This window comes from Glandiceps talaboti, chromosome 7, assembly GCF_964340395.1.
Source record: "Glandiceps talaboti chromosome 7, keGlaTala1.1, whole genome shotgun sequence".
NCBI classification, from domain to species: Eukaryota; Metazoa; Hemichordata; class Enteropneusta; family Spengelidae; genus Glandiceps; species Glandiceps talaboti.
In genome coordinates, this window is record NC_135555.1 from 11,002,378 (window position 1) to 11,020,040 (window position 17,663).

Sequence of the window (17,663 nt, forward strand, 5' to 3'; positions counted from 1 at the left end):
TGAAATACCCTGAAAAATTGATGAAAAACTCCCGAAAAGCAGTACTTACACTTATATAGTTGTAACTTGTAATTTTACTGTAACATAGAGTATGGTCTCAACAGCAGTTAAAATTCGTGTAGATCATGATATATGTATGCTTTTTTAGCTTCTGAAACAAGTAGAATATGTACAAGTAGAGCGGTATTAAAATAGAATAGAAGTAGCATATGTAAATATGTACAAGTAGAATGGTTAGCCTGCATTCCAACATATACTGGTTGACTTTGATATGACAAATACTCATTGCAGAGGAAATTAAACGATCCAAATTATGCGTTGTCTGTGACAAATAATGTAGCATAATGAACGGTAAAAATACCCCATATAGCTGTTTACTGGTTTTACACAGAAAATAAAAACATACTTAATATTCATTATCCTTCGATCCCACAAGGAAGGAATAGAGAGTGTCCCCATATATACTATCTGCAGACAACAGGGTTTCCCCATAAACTTGTACCCCAAGATCAGGTTTTGTGCGTATGTGTGTGTGTGTGTGTGTGTGTATGTGTGTGTGTGTGTCCGTGTGTGTGTGTGTGTGTGTGTGTGTGTGTGTGTGTGTTTATGTGTATGTATGTATGTATGTATGTATGTATGTATGTATGTATGTATGTATGTATGTATGTATGTATGTATGTATGTATGTATGTATGTATGTATGTATGTATGTGTGTGTGTGTGTGTGTGTATGTATGTATGTATGTATGTATGTATGTGTGTATGTGTGTGTGTGTACGTGCGTGTGTGCGTGTGTGTGTGTGTGTGTGTGTTTGTGTCTCAATGGAACACTCAATCTCAAATTATTGAAGGTTTGTTGAATACCATTACACTCTGTAACAGTTATGACTGTAAAAATGGTGGGGTGGGGGGTTACTTAAGCTGTCAAGGAAGGGGAGCGTTATGATTTGGGTTACTCATTACAAATGTTCTGTATTTTCAAACCAATTCCACTGACACCCCACCCCCAGGTCATAAATAATTACGACTTCCTTAGATCGTCCATTTTTGTGTGTTTCATGTGTAGTACTAGTTTGTGGTATGCTAACAGTCTAAATAGGCAATGCACTGTCCTCTTTACCGCAACGAAACCTCACAGTCGTAATGCGATAATTCGATCGTAAAACATTCGAAGTAATTTCTGATCGTAATACACTCAAAGTTGTAAAGTTGTTTAGAAAGCAAAACCCGTGGAAAACAATTAACTATTTAGCAACTGCCAGCCATTTGTTACGAGTCTTGTATGTCGTAGTCTTGTTATTATATAGTGGTCACTGTATGAGTGTGTCTCTAATTAGTTGATGCAAGATTATATTGAGTGCCGAGTCATGGGTAGTCCCAGAAGAGTCTTTTCAAAACAAATAAAAGGAGACCTGCTCTCAACAGTATTAATATTATTTCGACACGTAGGGAAGTCGTGTTTGTCTACTTGAAAAAAAATAAGTGAAAAAATGCGTAGTTTGTACATTTAGCTCATTAATTGAAAAAAAAGTAATACACTGTCCTCTTTACCGCAACGGAACCCTACAGCCGCGGAAAATGTGCCCTATCTTTCAAGAATGAGTTCTCAGTCACGCGTACATTCACGGTAGCTATATTCACAATATAAATACAAAACCGTGCTAAAAAAGATATACTAGAACAAACAAAAAAGCTCAAATTCAGATGTCACTATAAGTTCGAGTTCCATGTTTGTACTTTAAAAAAAAAATCATAATAGTGCACACTTAGTTTACTATTTGACCACTGTGGTCTTGGACTCGCCGGCTTACATGCCTGCTAAAGGGCACCCTCTACGACATGGAAATCATTGATCATAGTGTGATGGCGTGTGTTGAAATAATACCCTTTTGCTGAGTACAAGAACATTTTCTCTCGCTCGAATAAACTGTAATGTAGAAGGCCAGTGATCTTATCTATATGCCCAGTATATATCAAGCAGCAGCAATTACCCCCAAGTGATTACAATCCAGTACCGAAGTACATGTAGTCGTGCATGTATGAGTATTGATATAATCCACAAACAGAACAAAAAACTACAATCTATGACATTCTCATTACGTCATTGTCCGATATACATGTACAATGTACTTGATATTACTTAAGATAGGGATAAGTGTGGATGGTGTGTACATGATGTTCGAGATTTAGTGAACTCTGAACCCAGGCTATAACGAACAGCATTTTTACTATAGCAAGGTCACAACAGGTACAGTCATGTACATGACGGGTTTAATATAAATATAGTACTGCACTCCGATCCCTATATCATACACACGCACGTGGGGACTATATACTATAGTCACATAAATACGCTGTATAGTCATGATAAATTATGTGTCCATCATTTTCCCAGGCGATCAGGCTAAAAAATGTAAACATGTACCTAGAAGGTCAATTCAGGCAAAATAACGAAGGTAAAATAGCAATGAACGATTAGCCGCGACATCTATATCGGATTTTAATTAGATTGGGAAACCCCATGCCCCATTGCATTTTAGACCCACTTTGACCAAAAATCAATACCCCATTTTAGACCACGACAGATTTTTTAAAAGATGAAAGTTTAGAAATACACTTTCCTTATATAAGGCAACACTACGATTTTGGGGCAAATAATGGCAGTTATGATGTGGTAAAGGACAATGGACCACCGTAACCAGGCAAAATCGAAAATAATGCAAAGTGGACCGTGACCAGCAATATATATAATTATCTTACCTCGAAAATGACAATTTTTAGTGGTTAGCACCGTTGGCATTTTTGTGTCACTGAGTTGACATTTCGTAATTACTTACACATAGTACAGTATTTATCTACAAGCTATAAATCTAAGACGTAAACGTAGCCCGTAGCTAGACTTGTCACTTGTCGTATTTACATGTAAGATACCAGTATATCTCACGTGTTTCTGCTAAGAAATTCTATTACCCCAAAAAAGGCCCAGGGTTATAAACCACCATGAACTTACTAAGTTGAAGCTTAGCTGACCTATTGGAATCCCTAGGCTGGTATGACCCCTTGGTATGACCATGCACGCCACGATGATAGCCTCAGTCTGATAGCAGGTAAACTATAAATGCAATATGGCGTTTAAACGGTTTATGTTTAATAGTTAATATTTTGCAGAAAGCATACACTCATCCAGTAATACATTTACCTGGTACATTTCACTTAGAAATATAATATTAGACCATACATATGGAGGACTGGCATTTAAGTCTATGCACATGCCGAATATATTCATCACGAGGTATGTATGTGTATATATATATATATATATATATATATATATATATATATATATATATATATATATATATATATATATATATATATATATATATATATATATATATATATAATTGACTGGATGTAGATAAAACCACATAAAAGTGCTCAATACGGGTAGTAGAGCGAATTATATACAGGTTTTGAAAATTTGAACCAAATTATATGCTATAGACCCTACAGAACTGTTTCGTGAGGTGCGTAGTCCTCACTCATCAGGAAAATCTTCAATCGTAACACAATTAAAATTAGTTACAGTTGTGTGACTAATACTAAACGTCTCATCGACAACCACAATAAAACACAACTGTCTACCCAGAACGGCTGTAAAAACGAGAATACTAATAAGTTATGTAACTGTCGCGTAAAGGATACATGTCCCCTGGACGGGAAATGTTTACAAAAGAGCGTGGTATACCAGGCAACAGTTCAGCGTAAAGACACCAATATCCGCGAAACGTATGTCGGACTTACTGAAAACGAGTTCAAGACACGGTACAGGAACCACACAGCTTCATTCCGCAACAATTTGTCAAGAAATTCAACAGAACTAAGTAAGTATGTATGGTTTCTTAAGGATAAAGAAATTGATTACGACATCACATGGAAAATTATCGCACGCGCGCGACCGTACAACAGCTCCAGTCAGAGATGTAATCTCTGCATAACTGAAAAGTATATTATAATTTGTCAACCTCATCGTTGTACTCTAAATAAACGAAATGAACTTGTGTCGTCGTGTAGGCATAGACATAAATCATTATTGCAGAACAATTAACTATGCTAATACGCTATGTTACTAGGTAGATATTCCCTGTTAGGAACATTAGAATTATAGAATTTAATGGTAAGGAAACGCAGATACTACATTCCATTCTACCCCTGATGAGTGAGGACTACGCACCTCACGAAACAGTTCTGTAGGGTCTATAGCATATAATTTGGTTCAAATTTTCAAAACCTGTATATATATATATATATATATATATATATATATATATATATATATATATATATATATATATATATATATATATATATATATATATATATATACTACATTTTATATATAGCCTACATTATATATATATATAAAATGCATTTGCACGATGCTTACTCTAGCATCCTCAAGTTGATTCACCCGTTCAGTTGATGGAGATTTATTTTTTACTCCGATCGTAAAACATTCGAAGTAATCTCAGATGCGGCAATACACTCAAAGTCGTAAAGTTGTTTAGAAAGCAAAACCCGTGGAAAACAATCAACTAATAGTATTAAGCAACTGCCAGCCTTTTGTTACAAGTCTTGTATGTAGTAATCTTGTCACAAGTTATTATATAGTGGTCACTGCCCGTGTCTTAGTTGGACGGTGCAAGATTGAGTGTCGAGTCATGGGTAGTCCTCGAAGAGACTCGAAAAACAAATAAAAGTAGACCTGCTGTCAACAGTATTAATATTACTACAAAATGTACATTCCAAGTCGTGTTTGTCTACTTGAAAAAAAATGTGAAAAAAATGCATAGACTAAGTCCATGCCTTTGTACATGTAGCTCATTAATTGAAAAAAATTAAGACTGTGTAAAATCAAAAAATCTGTTATTTTGATCAGTGTACCGTATTGGATTTGTAAACCAAACTTTGTAAACACAAACAATTAATAAACAAAAGCTTAGTAATTCAACTATTTACCATGATAGTAACTTGTGGGTTTTTAAGCACATGAACAGGCAAGAAGTATTGTAAGAATACGAACTATGCATGCGTACTGTAAAACATGCGCAATTTTAATCAAGTGACGTTGATCTGCTAGTAGCACTGAACACAGCCAACGAAAATTATTGATGGTTTATGGATATTAAATCGCATTTTAATAATATATACTAATAACAAACTAGGCCTATTATTTTTTATGTATGTTTTTCATTGTCATGATTTTTGATATGTTTTATTGTGTATTTATTTATTGATTGATTTATTGATTGATTGATTGATTGATTGATTGATTGATTGATTGATTGATTTATTTATTTATTCTTTCATTCTATTTTGTATGGCAACCTTAAAACAGCTTCCAAAGCTGGTTTTGTGTTGAATAAATAAATAAATAAATAAATATTACGGGTCCCTGTACGTCCGGGTCAGGGTAACTTTAGTACGGGTAGGGGTAAGTAGTTGGAGTAGTGTGGGTGTTCTACACTGTTTAGCTACATGCATGCATGTGTATGTGCGTATGTTCGCCTGGATGAAAAATTATTAACAAAAACTTAAAAGGGGGAAAAAATAAAAGATTTCACTAAAATATAGCATTTTTCTTGTTTCCGCCCGGGCTCGAACCGGGGACCTTTCGCGTGTTAGGCGAACGTGATAACCGCTACACTACGGAAACACATGAATGCAAGTCAATTAATAACGTTTCATAATATAAAAATCTTTAAAACCATATCTCCCAACACATATTACTTTACGAACGAAAAGGTATTTTTTTTATATCAAGGAGCTGCTGAAGATGGGGGGGGGGGGGGGGGGGGGTCATGCGCATACATGAAAGAATAATATCAGTGACAATGAACTGCATGATACGTTTAAATACAGGGATGGTGCCGGGGGATGGTGTTGAGAACAATATTTTCCAGGTCCGGTCTTTACTATGACGTTCCTGCTATGATTAAACCAACTGTGAACTTAAAAAGGAAGCAAAAAGTACAATATATTACAAATGTAAACGTTATGTTTTTTAAGTAAAGGCACCAATAATAATAAAAATTTGTGCGCATTAACAATACTTTTATTTATCTCATGTGAAAGAAATTTTCAATCTAAATCGAACGTTTTAAAACGTGTGTATACTTGTTTAGCTGGTATAAAGCATGGCTATATTATTGTAAATAATAGATCCAACGGCGTATTAGTATTAACCTTATAGCGCCTAATACTACACGGTATACTACGCTGCACAGTTGCACGAAGCATACGGCGCGTTACACGTACGTACATTCACTCAGCTCTACAGTAAGCTCTCTTACTAACTTAGCTACAGACAAAACATAATGCCATTGGTAATCGCGTACTGGAAGATTCGTGGGGTAATTATAACACCTTTGTCTTTCCGCTTGTTGTATGTGTATATAATCGTGTAGGATGGGAGAGTTGCGTTTTTCACAAATAATAAGCTTACAGCCCCGCATGCATGTACACACCCCTGGTAGTGGTACACACCACAACTGACCACGCCAATGTCGAAGGTTAGTTTAGTAATAGTACTACTACTAGTCGTAGTTCCCATACAGCGATACTGATTACCATTTACACCTCCACTCACAGTTTTTAGTTTGTGTCAATTCATGGATCTAGTATTGATCTATCAATAATAATAGATCCATGGGCTATGTGTGCCATCGTCGCAAACCACGACTGTTTTACGGCACCCTATTATATAATTATAGCCGGTCCTTATTTCGAAGTGTCATGTAGTGGGATAAATAAAAGCTCTGGTTTGCGAGAGTGATGTGTGCTAGATGGTAGGTGACTTTCCATTGTTGTGTCATCCTTACAATGTATGTGCTAATGTTGAATGCAAACATAGTATACAATGTACAATTGTTGCTTTTAGTTTTAATTTATTTGACATCTCTCCATACAGCTGCAACAGCCCATAAGGCTTCTCCTTGAATATAGTGGCATTGAGTATGAAGATAAGATGTATGTGTGTGGACCAGGTGAGAAAGTGTTTTTTTCTATTATAATCTTAGCCAATTAATTTGTGAAATAATGTCACATTGTACAATAAGATAAGATAAGATAGTATAGCTTTATTACAACTGTATAGAAAATTGACAATTCTATTTGGGTATATATGATGATTTATTTGCAATACTGAGGTATACAGACCAATGAGCATTATAACATTGATTTTGACACTTTTTTGGATCTAATGAGCGACTACTATTGTCATCGATTGCTAATATTTGATCGTTGGGTATGTAATTCTTTTGCAATTGGTGCACAAGCATTTTGCTTGTGGACTTGTTATAGGCCGAGAACATTGCTTTTTGCAGGATGGTGTTGAGGGTCGTGTCAGTAATAGCCCTGTGCACTGTCTGAAAGCAGGACTATGTCAGACTAGGATTAATCGATGGGTGAGAATGGAAAGTTTTAGTGAATCAAAAGGGCGGTTCATTTGTAAGGTTAAAATTCAATCAATATTAAATTGTGTTTTGTTTTTTTACAGCACCGGACTTTAATAGAGAGTGTTGGATTAAGGAAAAGTATGATCTTGGGTTGGACTTTCCAAATGTAAGTTTCAGTAAATAACCTAGAAAGTTTAAACCTGAGATGTCCTTTGTCATTCTTATGTGTCTCTTTGTAAAATAACTGTTGGCATTGTGTAAATGAAAGAGTTTCCCTCATACATAAATATTAAATGCTGTTTGGATTAGGATTAACCATGGTCGGTAGAGTTATACCCATGAGATAGTCGCATGATGTAAAATTGGTTAAAAATGAATTTTCTTGGTCCACTAAGCATAAAGCAATGTACTCTAGCAGCTAGACCCTCGGGTAATTATGCAAACAAACTTCAAGGTGATGTTAAGTGATCTTGTTAAGGGCTTGCTTGAGCTGCAGTCCATAAATACAGTGTTAGCAATGGTCTAAGTACTGTCCCTTGCTTTTGTTAACACAGATCTAGTGCTACCCATGGCATCAAATCTCAAGATCTCTTTTATAGTCAAGTGCTATCTGTGGCATTGAATTTCGCATTTGATATCGCAGGTAACGTTCTAGACTTTAAATGCCAGTATTGCTCACAGGTGCTCGTGAAGTTGCTAGATCATAGATAACTATGACAACAGAGAACTACGACAGTGAGGCTGTCAGGCCGAACAGCGAGCAACAACTTCGTTGCATTTATAGGGCAGAATATTTGAACTTTCAAGGACATGTATATTATGGCATACAAAAACAAATTAATTACCATGAAAGTCCCAAATGTGAGACAGGAATAGTGTGAACAACAAGGTTGGAGTGTATAACCCAGTGTATGCATTCAGAACAGGTCAACATATTGTTGTCACACATAGCTGGTATGCATCCTGTCAGTCTATAATTACACATATTGGATGTGTATGGACATGAATTAAAGGTACTCGTCTATCAAAAATGTCAAATATTTTGTAAGGAACATTTCTCTCTCTTGAACTTTAATTGCAACACCCTCGTGACAAAAAAAAGTTCTAGAGCACCCTAACTCAGTCAAAAATAGTAATGCACCCTAGCTCTGTCAAAAATAATGATGCACCAATACATTTTGAAATGTGTAGTGACTAGCTCTGATCAGGTTATATTCATGAGCGAGATCTCAAAGTTGTGTCCTGTACTATCTTTTTTCAAAATTTTGCAGTGTGTTGGCTATTTTTGCTGTTTACGGAATTAGAGAACTGTGGAACATTTCTTTGTACAGCTTGAATTGTAGTGTTAGTTTTGAATGAAAAAAAGTCAGAAGATCAAAAAAGTTGCAAATCAAAACTAATCATGTTACAGTTATTGCAGTGTCCCAAGCAGAGAATGCTTTATGTTATAGGGTTGATGATGCTATATCTGCCCCAAGGGAGCTATTACTATTACGTTTGGTTCTGTCTGTCCGTCGTCCATGTGTGCGTGCATTCTCATATATCTCTGGCATGCACAGAGTGATTTCAACCAAACTTGGCTGGCACAAATGTAACATGCGATGCGAGACATTATGCACTTCACTTTGTTTTGCAACTGCACATGGCTGAATGGCGGCCATATTTGTTGGCAAATTTCACAATATACAATGTAACTTTGGAGGAGTAAATGCATAGTGATTCCATTCAAGTGCCCAAACTATAATATCAAAGATGGGCTTTCTTGTAAGACCTTGACCTTTGACCTTGGAAGTCTAATTGCCAAATTTGGGTTATCTTCATAGCTTTTTGAATAAAAAATATCAAGTGATAAATTTTTATCATGACTTGGGTTTGACTATGTGAGGCATAAGCAAGTCTCTTAACTTCATGACCTTGAGCTGTATAGCAAAATGGTGGCCATATCTGTGATAGAAAAGCACATTTTGCTTGTTATCTCCAAAAGTTTGATATGGGGACACCATTCAAGTGTCTACCCTCACATTATCAATGATAAGCTTTCAAATGAGACTGTGACTTTTGACCTTGACCTCCATATTCAAGGTCAAATAGCAAATTGGTCAATAAATTAAGTTTTGTATCAGGAGACACCATTCAAATTTGCACAATATTAAACTTTGCCATAAAACACAAGTTTGGGGCTATGTCTTCAGAGAAGGCTATTATCAAAACATTGGCTGAGTAATTTGTACAGGTCTACCCTGGCAGATTCAAATTACGAGTACAAACTCAGTACAAAGTAGGGGACAAAAATCTAATTTTCAGCCAGAAACTAGGGGTCAAATATCTACATTCAGCCAGAAAAGAGGATCAAGTCAAAAGTCTCTGGAAAATTTGAACTTTAGTCATGATGGAAGTCAAAATCTCCACACAAGTAAGCTGGACAAAACGGTCATCTAAGGTGATAGCATGAATGTCTATAGATGAAATAATTTATACAAGTTATACGATAATAACCCTCATATTAAAATAATTTATACAAGTGATAAGATATTAACCCTCATAATGATATAATGTAAATTTTCTTTCCATTAATAGCTACCATACATGATAGATGGTGATGTGAAATTAACCCAAAGCAATGCTATCCTAAGGTACATTGCCAGGAAGGCTAATTTATGTAAGTATGAAAATTTTTATGTAGCATAGACTAAATAGACAAAAAAAATCATTCGGTAAGGCTAAATAAAAAAAATTATGTTGGTTCCGATAATGCCCAATTTCAAAATAGGGTAGGGTAGGTAGCTAGGATTTTAAATAATTTTATGACTGTGTTTTGGTCTGCTCCAGGTTATTATTTCTGCTGTTGATCTCGAGCCTTTCAATGATCTTTGGGTTATGGGTCACACAAGGTGATGACATCTTCAAATCTCACTATTTGTCATGTGACATTACAAATTTTTTTCGATTTTTTGATAATTTTTTCGAATTACCTAAAAAAAATTTTAGGATGGGAAGTAAAATTGCATTGGGTTACAGGAACCAAACAATTTTTTTTGGCCTAAATAGGTTAAAGTTAATGTTAACTGTAAGAAGAGAAGGTCAAACATGAAATATGAACAATTTCCTAGCAGGAAACAGATGAAAGCATCAATTGGTAATACTAAAGTTGCATGGAGTATAGTGTATGAACAATTTCCTAGATCAGAGAAATAGGCAAAAAATTAAACTCATGATAGCGTTAATTATTCTGGGAGGAGTATAAGGCCCAAATCTATAAACCATGCTCGGACATTCTCAGTTTAATGAATTCTTGGTACCTGCAATAGCATTTTACCCCAGCCTAAAGGATAACATAAGAACAAAAAGGTCAACTTATGTTTGCGTGTCCCTGTAGTAATAATGCATTTTTAGTGTGTGATCAGAAGCCAGGGTGTTAACCAAAAAATTGAATGATCCTTCCATTTTATGGCATGCCTAGGTGGTAAAATTCGGTTTCAGGTAGGGAAAATTAAAAATCAAATTTCAGATATATCCTGACGCACAAAAATTAAAAATATGCTTGAAAGTTGACCCAACTAGTTTTTGAACAGCACCAGTTTACAACTAAGGTCTTATTAGTTTCAACAAGTTTATTTTTTGTATGTCTAATGGTAGTGGGTACCAATGAGAAAGAGATAACCCGTGTTAATTTGATGGCAGAGCAGTCTATGGATCTGAGAAACTTTATGGTTAGCAAATTCTATACTAGGTCAGCATGGGTAAGTACATGTAGGCAAGATTGATGGTGATGAAAAATCTTTGGGTTTATGTTTATGGGAAAACTTCTGGTGATGACATCATAACTACTTAGTACTTGTAGCCTGTATGTCTCTTTGTGTTGACACTCGCTGTATTTTCTTTCAAGACAAATTACATATAAAATGTGTATGGGGTATTTGTGATGACTTCACCAAAGCTTGTCCCACAAACCCTTGCAGGAAATCCCATAAACCCTTGCAGGAAATCCAAAAGTGACTGAACACATGAAAAGTGCAGAAGGGCCTCTCTACTGAAGTTTCAAAGTTGCATAAGTTACCAAGATGCTACCACCTGTGAATATAATCCAATGTGTTTGCCTGCTCATGACAATCAGAAATGAGACAGGTTAATTTGTGCAAAGATGTATACATGTAAATGTAATAATTGGTGATGATAACTTGTCTAAGCATAAACACCATGCACACAGGAACCCAGATCCTGTAATAGGGAACTTGCAATCCAGACTGAGTATGCTCAGATGCAAAGGACTATGGGATTATCTGTGGTTATTGTAATACCTAATCTGGCGCTACTGGTATAAGTAACCTTCCACAATGGTCAGGGGAAATATGCATTGATTATTTGTGGTTACAAACAATGTATCAACATTGTTCACAATACCAATTCATTAGTATTTATCATCACATTTCCCATGATGCAACATTCAACATGGCGGGTTTGCAAGTTCCCTATTCTGTTCACTGATTAGAATGCCACACATACATGATAATAATATCAATGTTAAATTCAATATACATTAGCTGGTACTAGCTAAAGCATCAACATGTCAACTCATTAACTTTCACAGCTGTATAAACAAACTGATAAAAACACTGTATCAACCTACATCTAAGGCACTTGCTGTTGTTTTTGCGTCTGTTTACCTTGTTGTCATTATCTAATTTGTCTTTTTTGCATTAAGTTTTTCTCTTAGCTCCGATCAAGGAAACACATCAGTCGTTGTTTATGATATGTATTGCACCACCCAAAATGATTGTATATTGACAGCAGTAATCAATACAAGTGTAATAGAGACAGAAATAAGTTTGATTGGAATTTTCCTTTAAGTTGATAGCAGTAATCAGTACATGTGTACTAAAGGTAGAAATAAGTCTGATTGGAATTTTCCTTTAAGTTGATAGCAGTAATCAGTACATGTGTACTAAAGGTAGAAATAAGTCTGACTGGACTTTTCCTTTAAACATGTAACTGCCTGGGCCTGGGACCCTATTTTGCATATGACTGACTGTATGTTTGGAGGTGGAGAACTTGTGATGACTCACTGGCAAGTAATCACCAAAATATAAATGTTCCCTATATCTGGGTTTTTCACATTTGAATAATCCTGAATGACACACAATCTAAGCAGCTGTTTGCAGGGGAATTTGTCTGATTTGGAAATTTTTTTTCATTCTATGAAGCAAACAAACTGATTTTCAACTAATTTATGTATCAAGTTACCATCCTACAACATTCACAAACAATTTGTACATGATACATGACCTGTGTGTTTCTCGGAGCACAGAAAAAATGCTGAAAACAAGACCCAGAAGCTAGTGCTCTGTACAGCAGTTTGAATTTCCTGCATTTTCATAGATTAGCCATAATCCTCTTTATATAGGGCAGTTCTGTTTTGATAGCAGTACTCAATACAAGTGTACTAAAGGTAGAAATAAGTCTGACTAGACTTTTCCTATAAGTTGATAGCAGTAATCAATACAAGTGTACTAAAGGTAGAAACAAGCCTGACTGGACTTTCCTTTAAGTTGATAGCAGTAATCAATACAAGTGTACTAAAGGTAGAAATAAGTCTGACTGGACTTTCCTTTAAGTTGATAGCAGTAATCAATACAAGTGTACTAAAGACAGAAACAAGCCTGACTGGACTTTTCCTTTAAGTTCATAGCAGTAACCAATACATTGTCAAGTGTACCAAAGACAGAAAAAATCTTGACTGAATTTTTTCTTTAACCTCATTAACTTTTACACATTTTTTTATCTCAAACTTTTCAGGAGGATGTAAAATCAGACTTTTTGGAGAAGACTGGTAGCATGTTGAAAGCATTTTCTGCTTTTCTTGGAGACAATCCTTGGTTTGCTGGTCAAAATGTAACTATCCATTCTAATAATTCTTATATTGTAACAAAAACACTTTGAATTCTCAGCATTCCTCAAATGAGAGATGTGTTTTATTAAGGGCTAAAACAACACTTAGTATAATATTGAGTAAAATGTACATATATGAAATCCCAAGCAACAACTATTAGTGGCCATGGCAACTTCAAACTGAGTCAATACCTCAGGATCAACATCGTTGCAAAGCAACGTTCTTAACAAGCCTCCCACTGGTTTGTGAGCATGAGGATAAATTTCTGTTGAGTGAGTGAGTTTCACTACTGTAATATTACACCACCATTAATGGTGATGCACAGCCAGTGACAGGCAAGCATCGATGAGCAGAACTTGTTACAAACAGGGAGAATAAACAAATGAATCGGAGTAATAACACTTTGCACTGCATGCTGGCACTGTTGTCTATGTGTAGTATAATCTATCATTTGATAAGAACCATTTTTTGGCCACTTTGCATAACAGTTCATGTTCACTAACAAATTTCAAGTTCCCTTAGCAATTCATATATACATAAAGAGGGCATAAAATTGTTCTAATCAAACCATTGAGTGTACTAGAAGTCTCTGTAGTTCCAACATGATGTGTCAATAATGCAATTAATTTGTTTACTTTCACTGTGTGTAATAAGTTCCCTTTGTCAATTCTTGGTTGTTGGTGGTTGTATTTTGAATGCTGAGTTCGGTGACACCTGCTGTTTGCCATCTCATACACTAACTCAATCAAAAACGTGAAACCACATTGTGTTTGTTTGTTTGTTTGTCTTTTCTATGTAGGTGTCCTTCGTAGACTTTGTTATGTATGAGTTGATGGATCAAATATGTCATGTGGACTCAAAAGCACTTGATAATCTCAAGAACCTCAAAGTGAGTAGTAAACATTGTATTCATATAATTCAAATTAGTATTACTTACTACTACAGTATGGAAAACATTGCATAATGGTTATAACTATGATATACAGAAACTAAAACTTTAGTTATCGAATGTGGTAGTCTATACAAGTTGGTGATAGTGATGCCTTGGCTATGCAGGTATAATAAGTAATCAAGATATTGTGAAAAAAATGTACATTAGTAGACCATAAAAATGTACAAAAATACAGCACTGTATGTGTCTTTCCATAAATTGAAACGTCCCTCTCCTGTGAGTGCATAGCTGTGATGTCAATTCATAACCTATATCACTGATAATCATTGTAGTTTGTAGATCTGTCTTAGCTTGCTGACTGTCCAACTGTCATAGTTTTAGTGAAAAAAAGTAGTCCACTGATGAAATAATGAACGATGTAACAATTGGGATTCATAGCACATCATGTTCATATAGCCTTCAGTGATTGGCTTTCACACCACATTGTATCAACTATTGACCCATAGTGACCTCAATTTGCATATAGGTGATTATTTACATTCTATTTTCCCTATTGTAATATGTACACAGCATGGCAGTTTTATCAGGCAGTTGTTTTCACTATAGATAGAATATGTGCCTGAAAATTTGATATGTTATAAAACACTTATTGCATGCCCTTATTCGGGCACTAGTAGATGTCATATTACCCCTTGTGTTTTGTAGCAACTATTTCCCTGGGGAAATATTTGCTATGTAACAGCCGTCATTGTAACAGACATTTACTAGTGCCCACATGACACTAAATGTATAATAGTGCCTGATACAAGGCTTGTGAATAATCTGCATTGATAACAAGTCATTATCATTAAATTTGGATTCAAAATAATCCTAATAAGCATACATATTGTTGAATAGAAGCTGAAGTTAGATTATGTGTTAGAATTAAAAGCTTGGCTTGGAAAAGCTTTTCTCTAGCGCATCTGTAGAAAAAGTTGTGCCTGAACCAAACAATGATATCTAACCCATATATTTCCTCTTATAATAGCACTAATGGCAAGAAATTGAGATTACAGGATAAATAGGAAATTTTATTATAATCATATATTTGGAAATTTTCCTCAAAGTGTCTGTAATTTCTCAGTTCATGATAGAGAAGCAAGGACAGTTGGCAAGTGAGTACCTTAGTGAGCTGTTACTTCAACTTTAGGGCAAAATCAACAAATACTATGAAAGCATTTTCATGCAAGAATTTAGTGAATTGTTACTTTACACCTGTAATATCATTTGTATAACTGTATGTGTAGTGAGTTTGTATTGTTTCATCTCCTAATATTTCTTCTTCTTCTATATTATAGGATTTCCAAGCTCGAGTTGAGGTCAGTGATATCAAATTATTTAACTTTATTCTCAGTCATTAGTTAAAAGAATTACCATAGATTCACTTTTAATTGAAACACAATATAACAATTGAATTCTTGATTCATAAGTTAATGAAGTTTTTCTCAACTTGTAGTTTTAGTACAATTGAACTAGGAAGTTCTGTAGTGCTATAGGCATGGAGAAATATCTGTTAGTATGTATGTATGTATGTATGTATGTATGTATGTATGTATGTATGTATGTATGTATGTATGTATGTATGTATGTATGTATGTATGCATGCATGCATGCATGCATGTATGTATGTATGTATGTATGTATGTGTGTGTGTGTGTTTGTGTGTACATGTGTGCGTGCATGCATGTATGTGTGCGTGCATGCATGTATGTGTGCGTGTGGATATGAAACATTTAACATAAAAAACCATGAGACTGATCGTCTTGGTATTTGGTATGGACAATGTTGTTATGAAATATACATTAAAGTTTCTGTGCACACCAGGCAAGAAATTTAATGTAGCAGTGTTGTGTACATAATATCTGTGGTTTTGAAATAGTAATTTTAAACCTATCTGCTACCATCTATTCTTTAGCAGAAATAATAATAAGTCTTTGTAGTGCCTATACAACTTGTACAAGTGTAGTAGTAGTGTGTCTTGGTTGTACCATAGACAATATATTGTTTATGTAAACAGAACAAGTATAAGTCCAACTACAGACAAACACCAGTTGTTGTATAGGGAAACATGACGTGAAGTAAATATAGTAGTGGGTATTGAAAGAGAACAAGCTACAGATGCCAAAAAAACCCATGTTCTTTATGAGAAATTGCTTGAATTTGTCACTTTTGTTTCTACAGTTGGATTGTTCTGTAGCGTGTGTTGGTTATTGTTTGATATCACATGTGTACTTGTACCTGTCACACATACCAGTCAGGTTTATTATTAACAATACACTGGATTCCATTTCAGGCACTACCAGCTATTGCAGCATACATGAAGTCAGACCGTTTCATGAAAGGTCCACTCAACAACCCCGTTGCCAAGTTTGGTGGCAGTTTGTAGGGTCTTGATAACTAATGTACTCGATGACAGTTTGTAGGCTCTTGATAACTATTAAAATGTGCTCAACCCATGAGGTTGTGTAAGAGGTGTCGGGTCGTTAAATTGAGTATGAATTCACTATGTTTGATAAAAACTCAGATATTAAACAAGATTAAATGTGTTGATTTTGTTCACTTTCATTTATCGATATGGAGTTGGTATCGATAAGGACTTAGGTGGAAGTGACAGTAGTTGCGCCTCGGTAACTTCCATTAAATGTATTATGGACTGATTGTATTGTTATACACTTACAATAATAGAAAAGGTCGACGATGGAAATTGCTCAGAAAGGCCTGTATGTCACTTTCGTCAAAATTCTCACTGATGCCAGCTCCATACTTTGTCTTGCAATAAGACCCCATATCTGTGCTCAGAAGATTACCAAACAAAATCCGAGGCTCCAAAATGATAAGTGAGAGTGAATGAAACCAACGTCTTTTATCTTCTTTAACATCCAAGTGTTTGCTAAAGATAGTGAATCCATGAGGTATAAGTTCATTTAAAGATAATTAAGTCCAAGAAAGTGTGCCATTTAGATTACTGAAATAATTATTGACTTGGACACTAATAACCATCTGCTTGTAGTATTATTCCATTTAAAATAAATTATTATCAACTGTGGCTAAAGAATCAGGGTCAGAGGTATTTTAACACAAAAATTGTTATCAACATATCACTTTTTGTAATAAAGTTTAAAAGTGGGTATTTATAATCATATTTTTTTAGACTTGTATAACCCTTCTCAAAATGTTTTGTGCCTATTAACTAATTCCAGGAACTCAGGAACCATGCTACAAAACCAACATAACCATAATAAACTAAATCTTGAAACAATCTTTATTTTAAAAGAGGCATATTCTCAATAAAATGTGCTCTAACTACCAACAACCATGTATTTGTGTATTATGTTGGAGAGAGAGAGAGAGAGAGAGAGAGAGAGAGAGAGAGAGAGAGAGAGAGAGA

At 35.1% G+C, this 17,663-nt stretch overlaps 1 protein-coding gene and 1 non-coding gene across 2 annotated transcripts; one reads left to right on the plus strand and one right to left on the minus strand.

Annotated features, from left to right (window-relative positions):
• Positions 1-5,643: 5,643 nt before the first annotated feature.
• On the minus strand, positions 5,644-5,716 carry Trnav-aac (transfer RNA valine (anticodon AAC)). Its single transcript has one exon. It is a non-coding gene; the product is annotated as a tRNA-Val (tRNA).
• A 660-nt stretch (positions 5,717-6,376) lies between these two features.
• Positions 6,377-16,661, plus strand: LOC144437920 (glutathione S-transferase Mu 4-like). Its single transcript, XM_078126953.1, has 9 exons — positions 6,377-6,413; positions 6,971-7,046; positions 7,559-7,623; positions 10,035-10,116; positions 11,094-11,197; positions 13,251-13,346; positions 14,144-14,233; positions 15,574-15,594; positions 16,569-16,661. The coding sequence occupies exons 1-9, from the start codon at positions 6,378-6,380 to the stop codon at positions 16,659-16,661; spliced, it is 663 nt and encodes a 220-aa protein (XP_077983079.1). The 5' UTR covers position 6,377.
• The last annotated feature ends 1,002 nt before the right edge of the window (positions 16,662-17,663 follow it).

Coding starts and splice junctions, on each gene's coding strand:
- LOC144437920 (XM_078126953.1), top strand. CDS start 6,378: ATGCCATTGGTAATCGCGTACTGGAAGATTCGTGGG. Junction 13,347..14,143: donor CTTGGTTTGCTGGTCAAAAT/GTAACTATCCAT, acceptor TTTTCTATGTAG/GTGTCCTTCGTAGACTTTGT. Junction 14,234..15,573: donor ATAATCTCAAGAACCTCAAA/GTGAGTAGTAAA, acceptor TCTATATTATAG/GATTTCCAAGCTCGAGTTGA.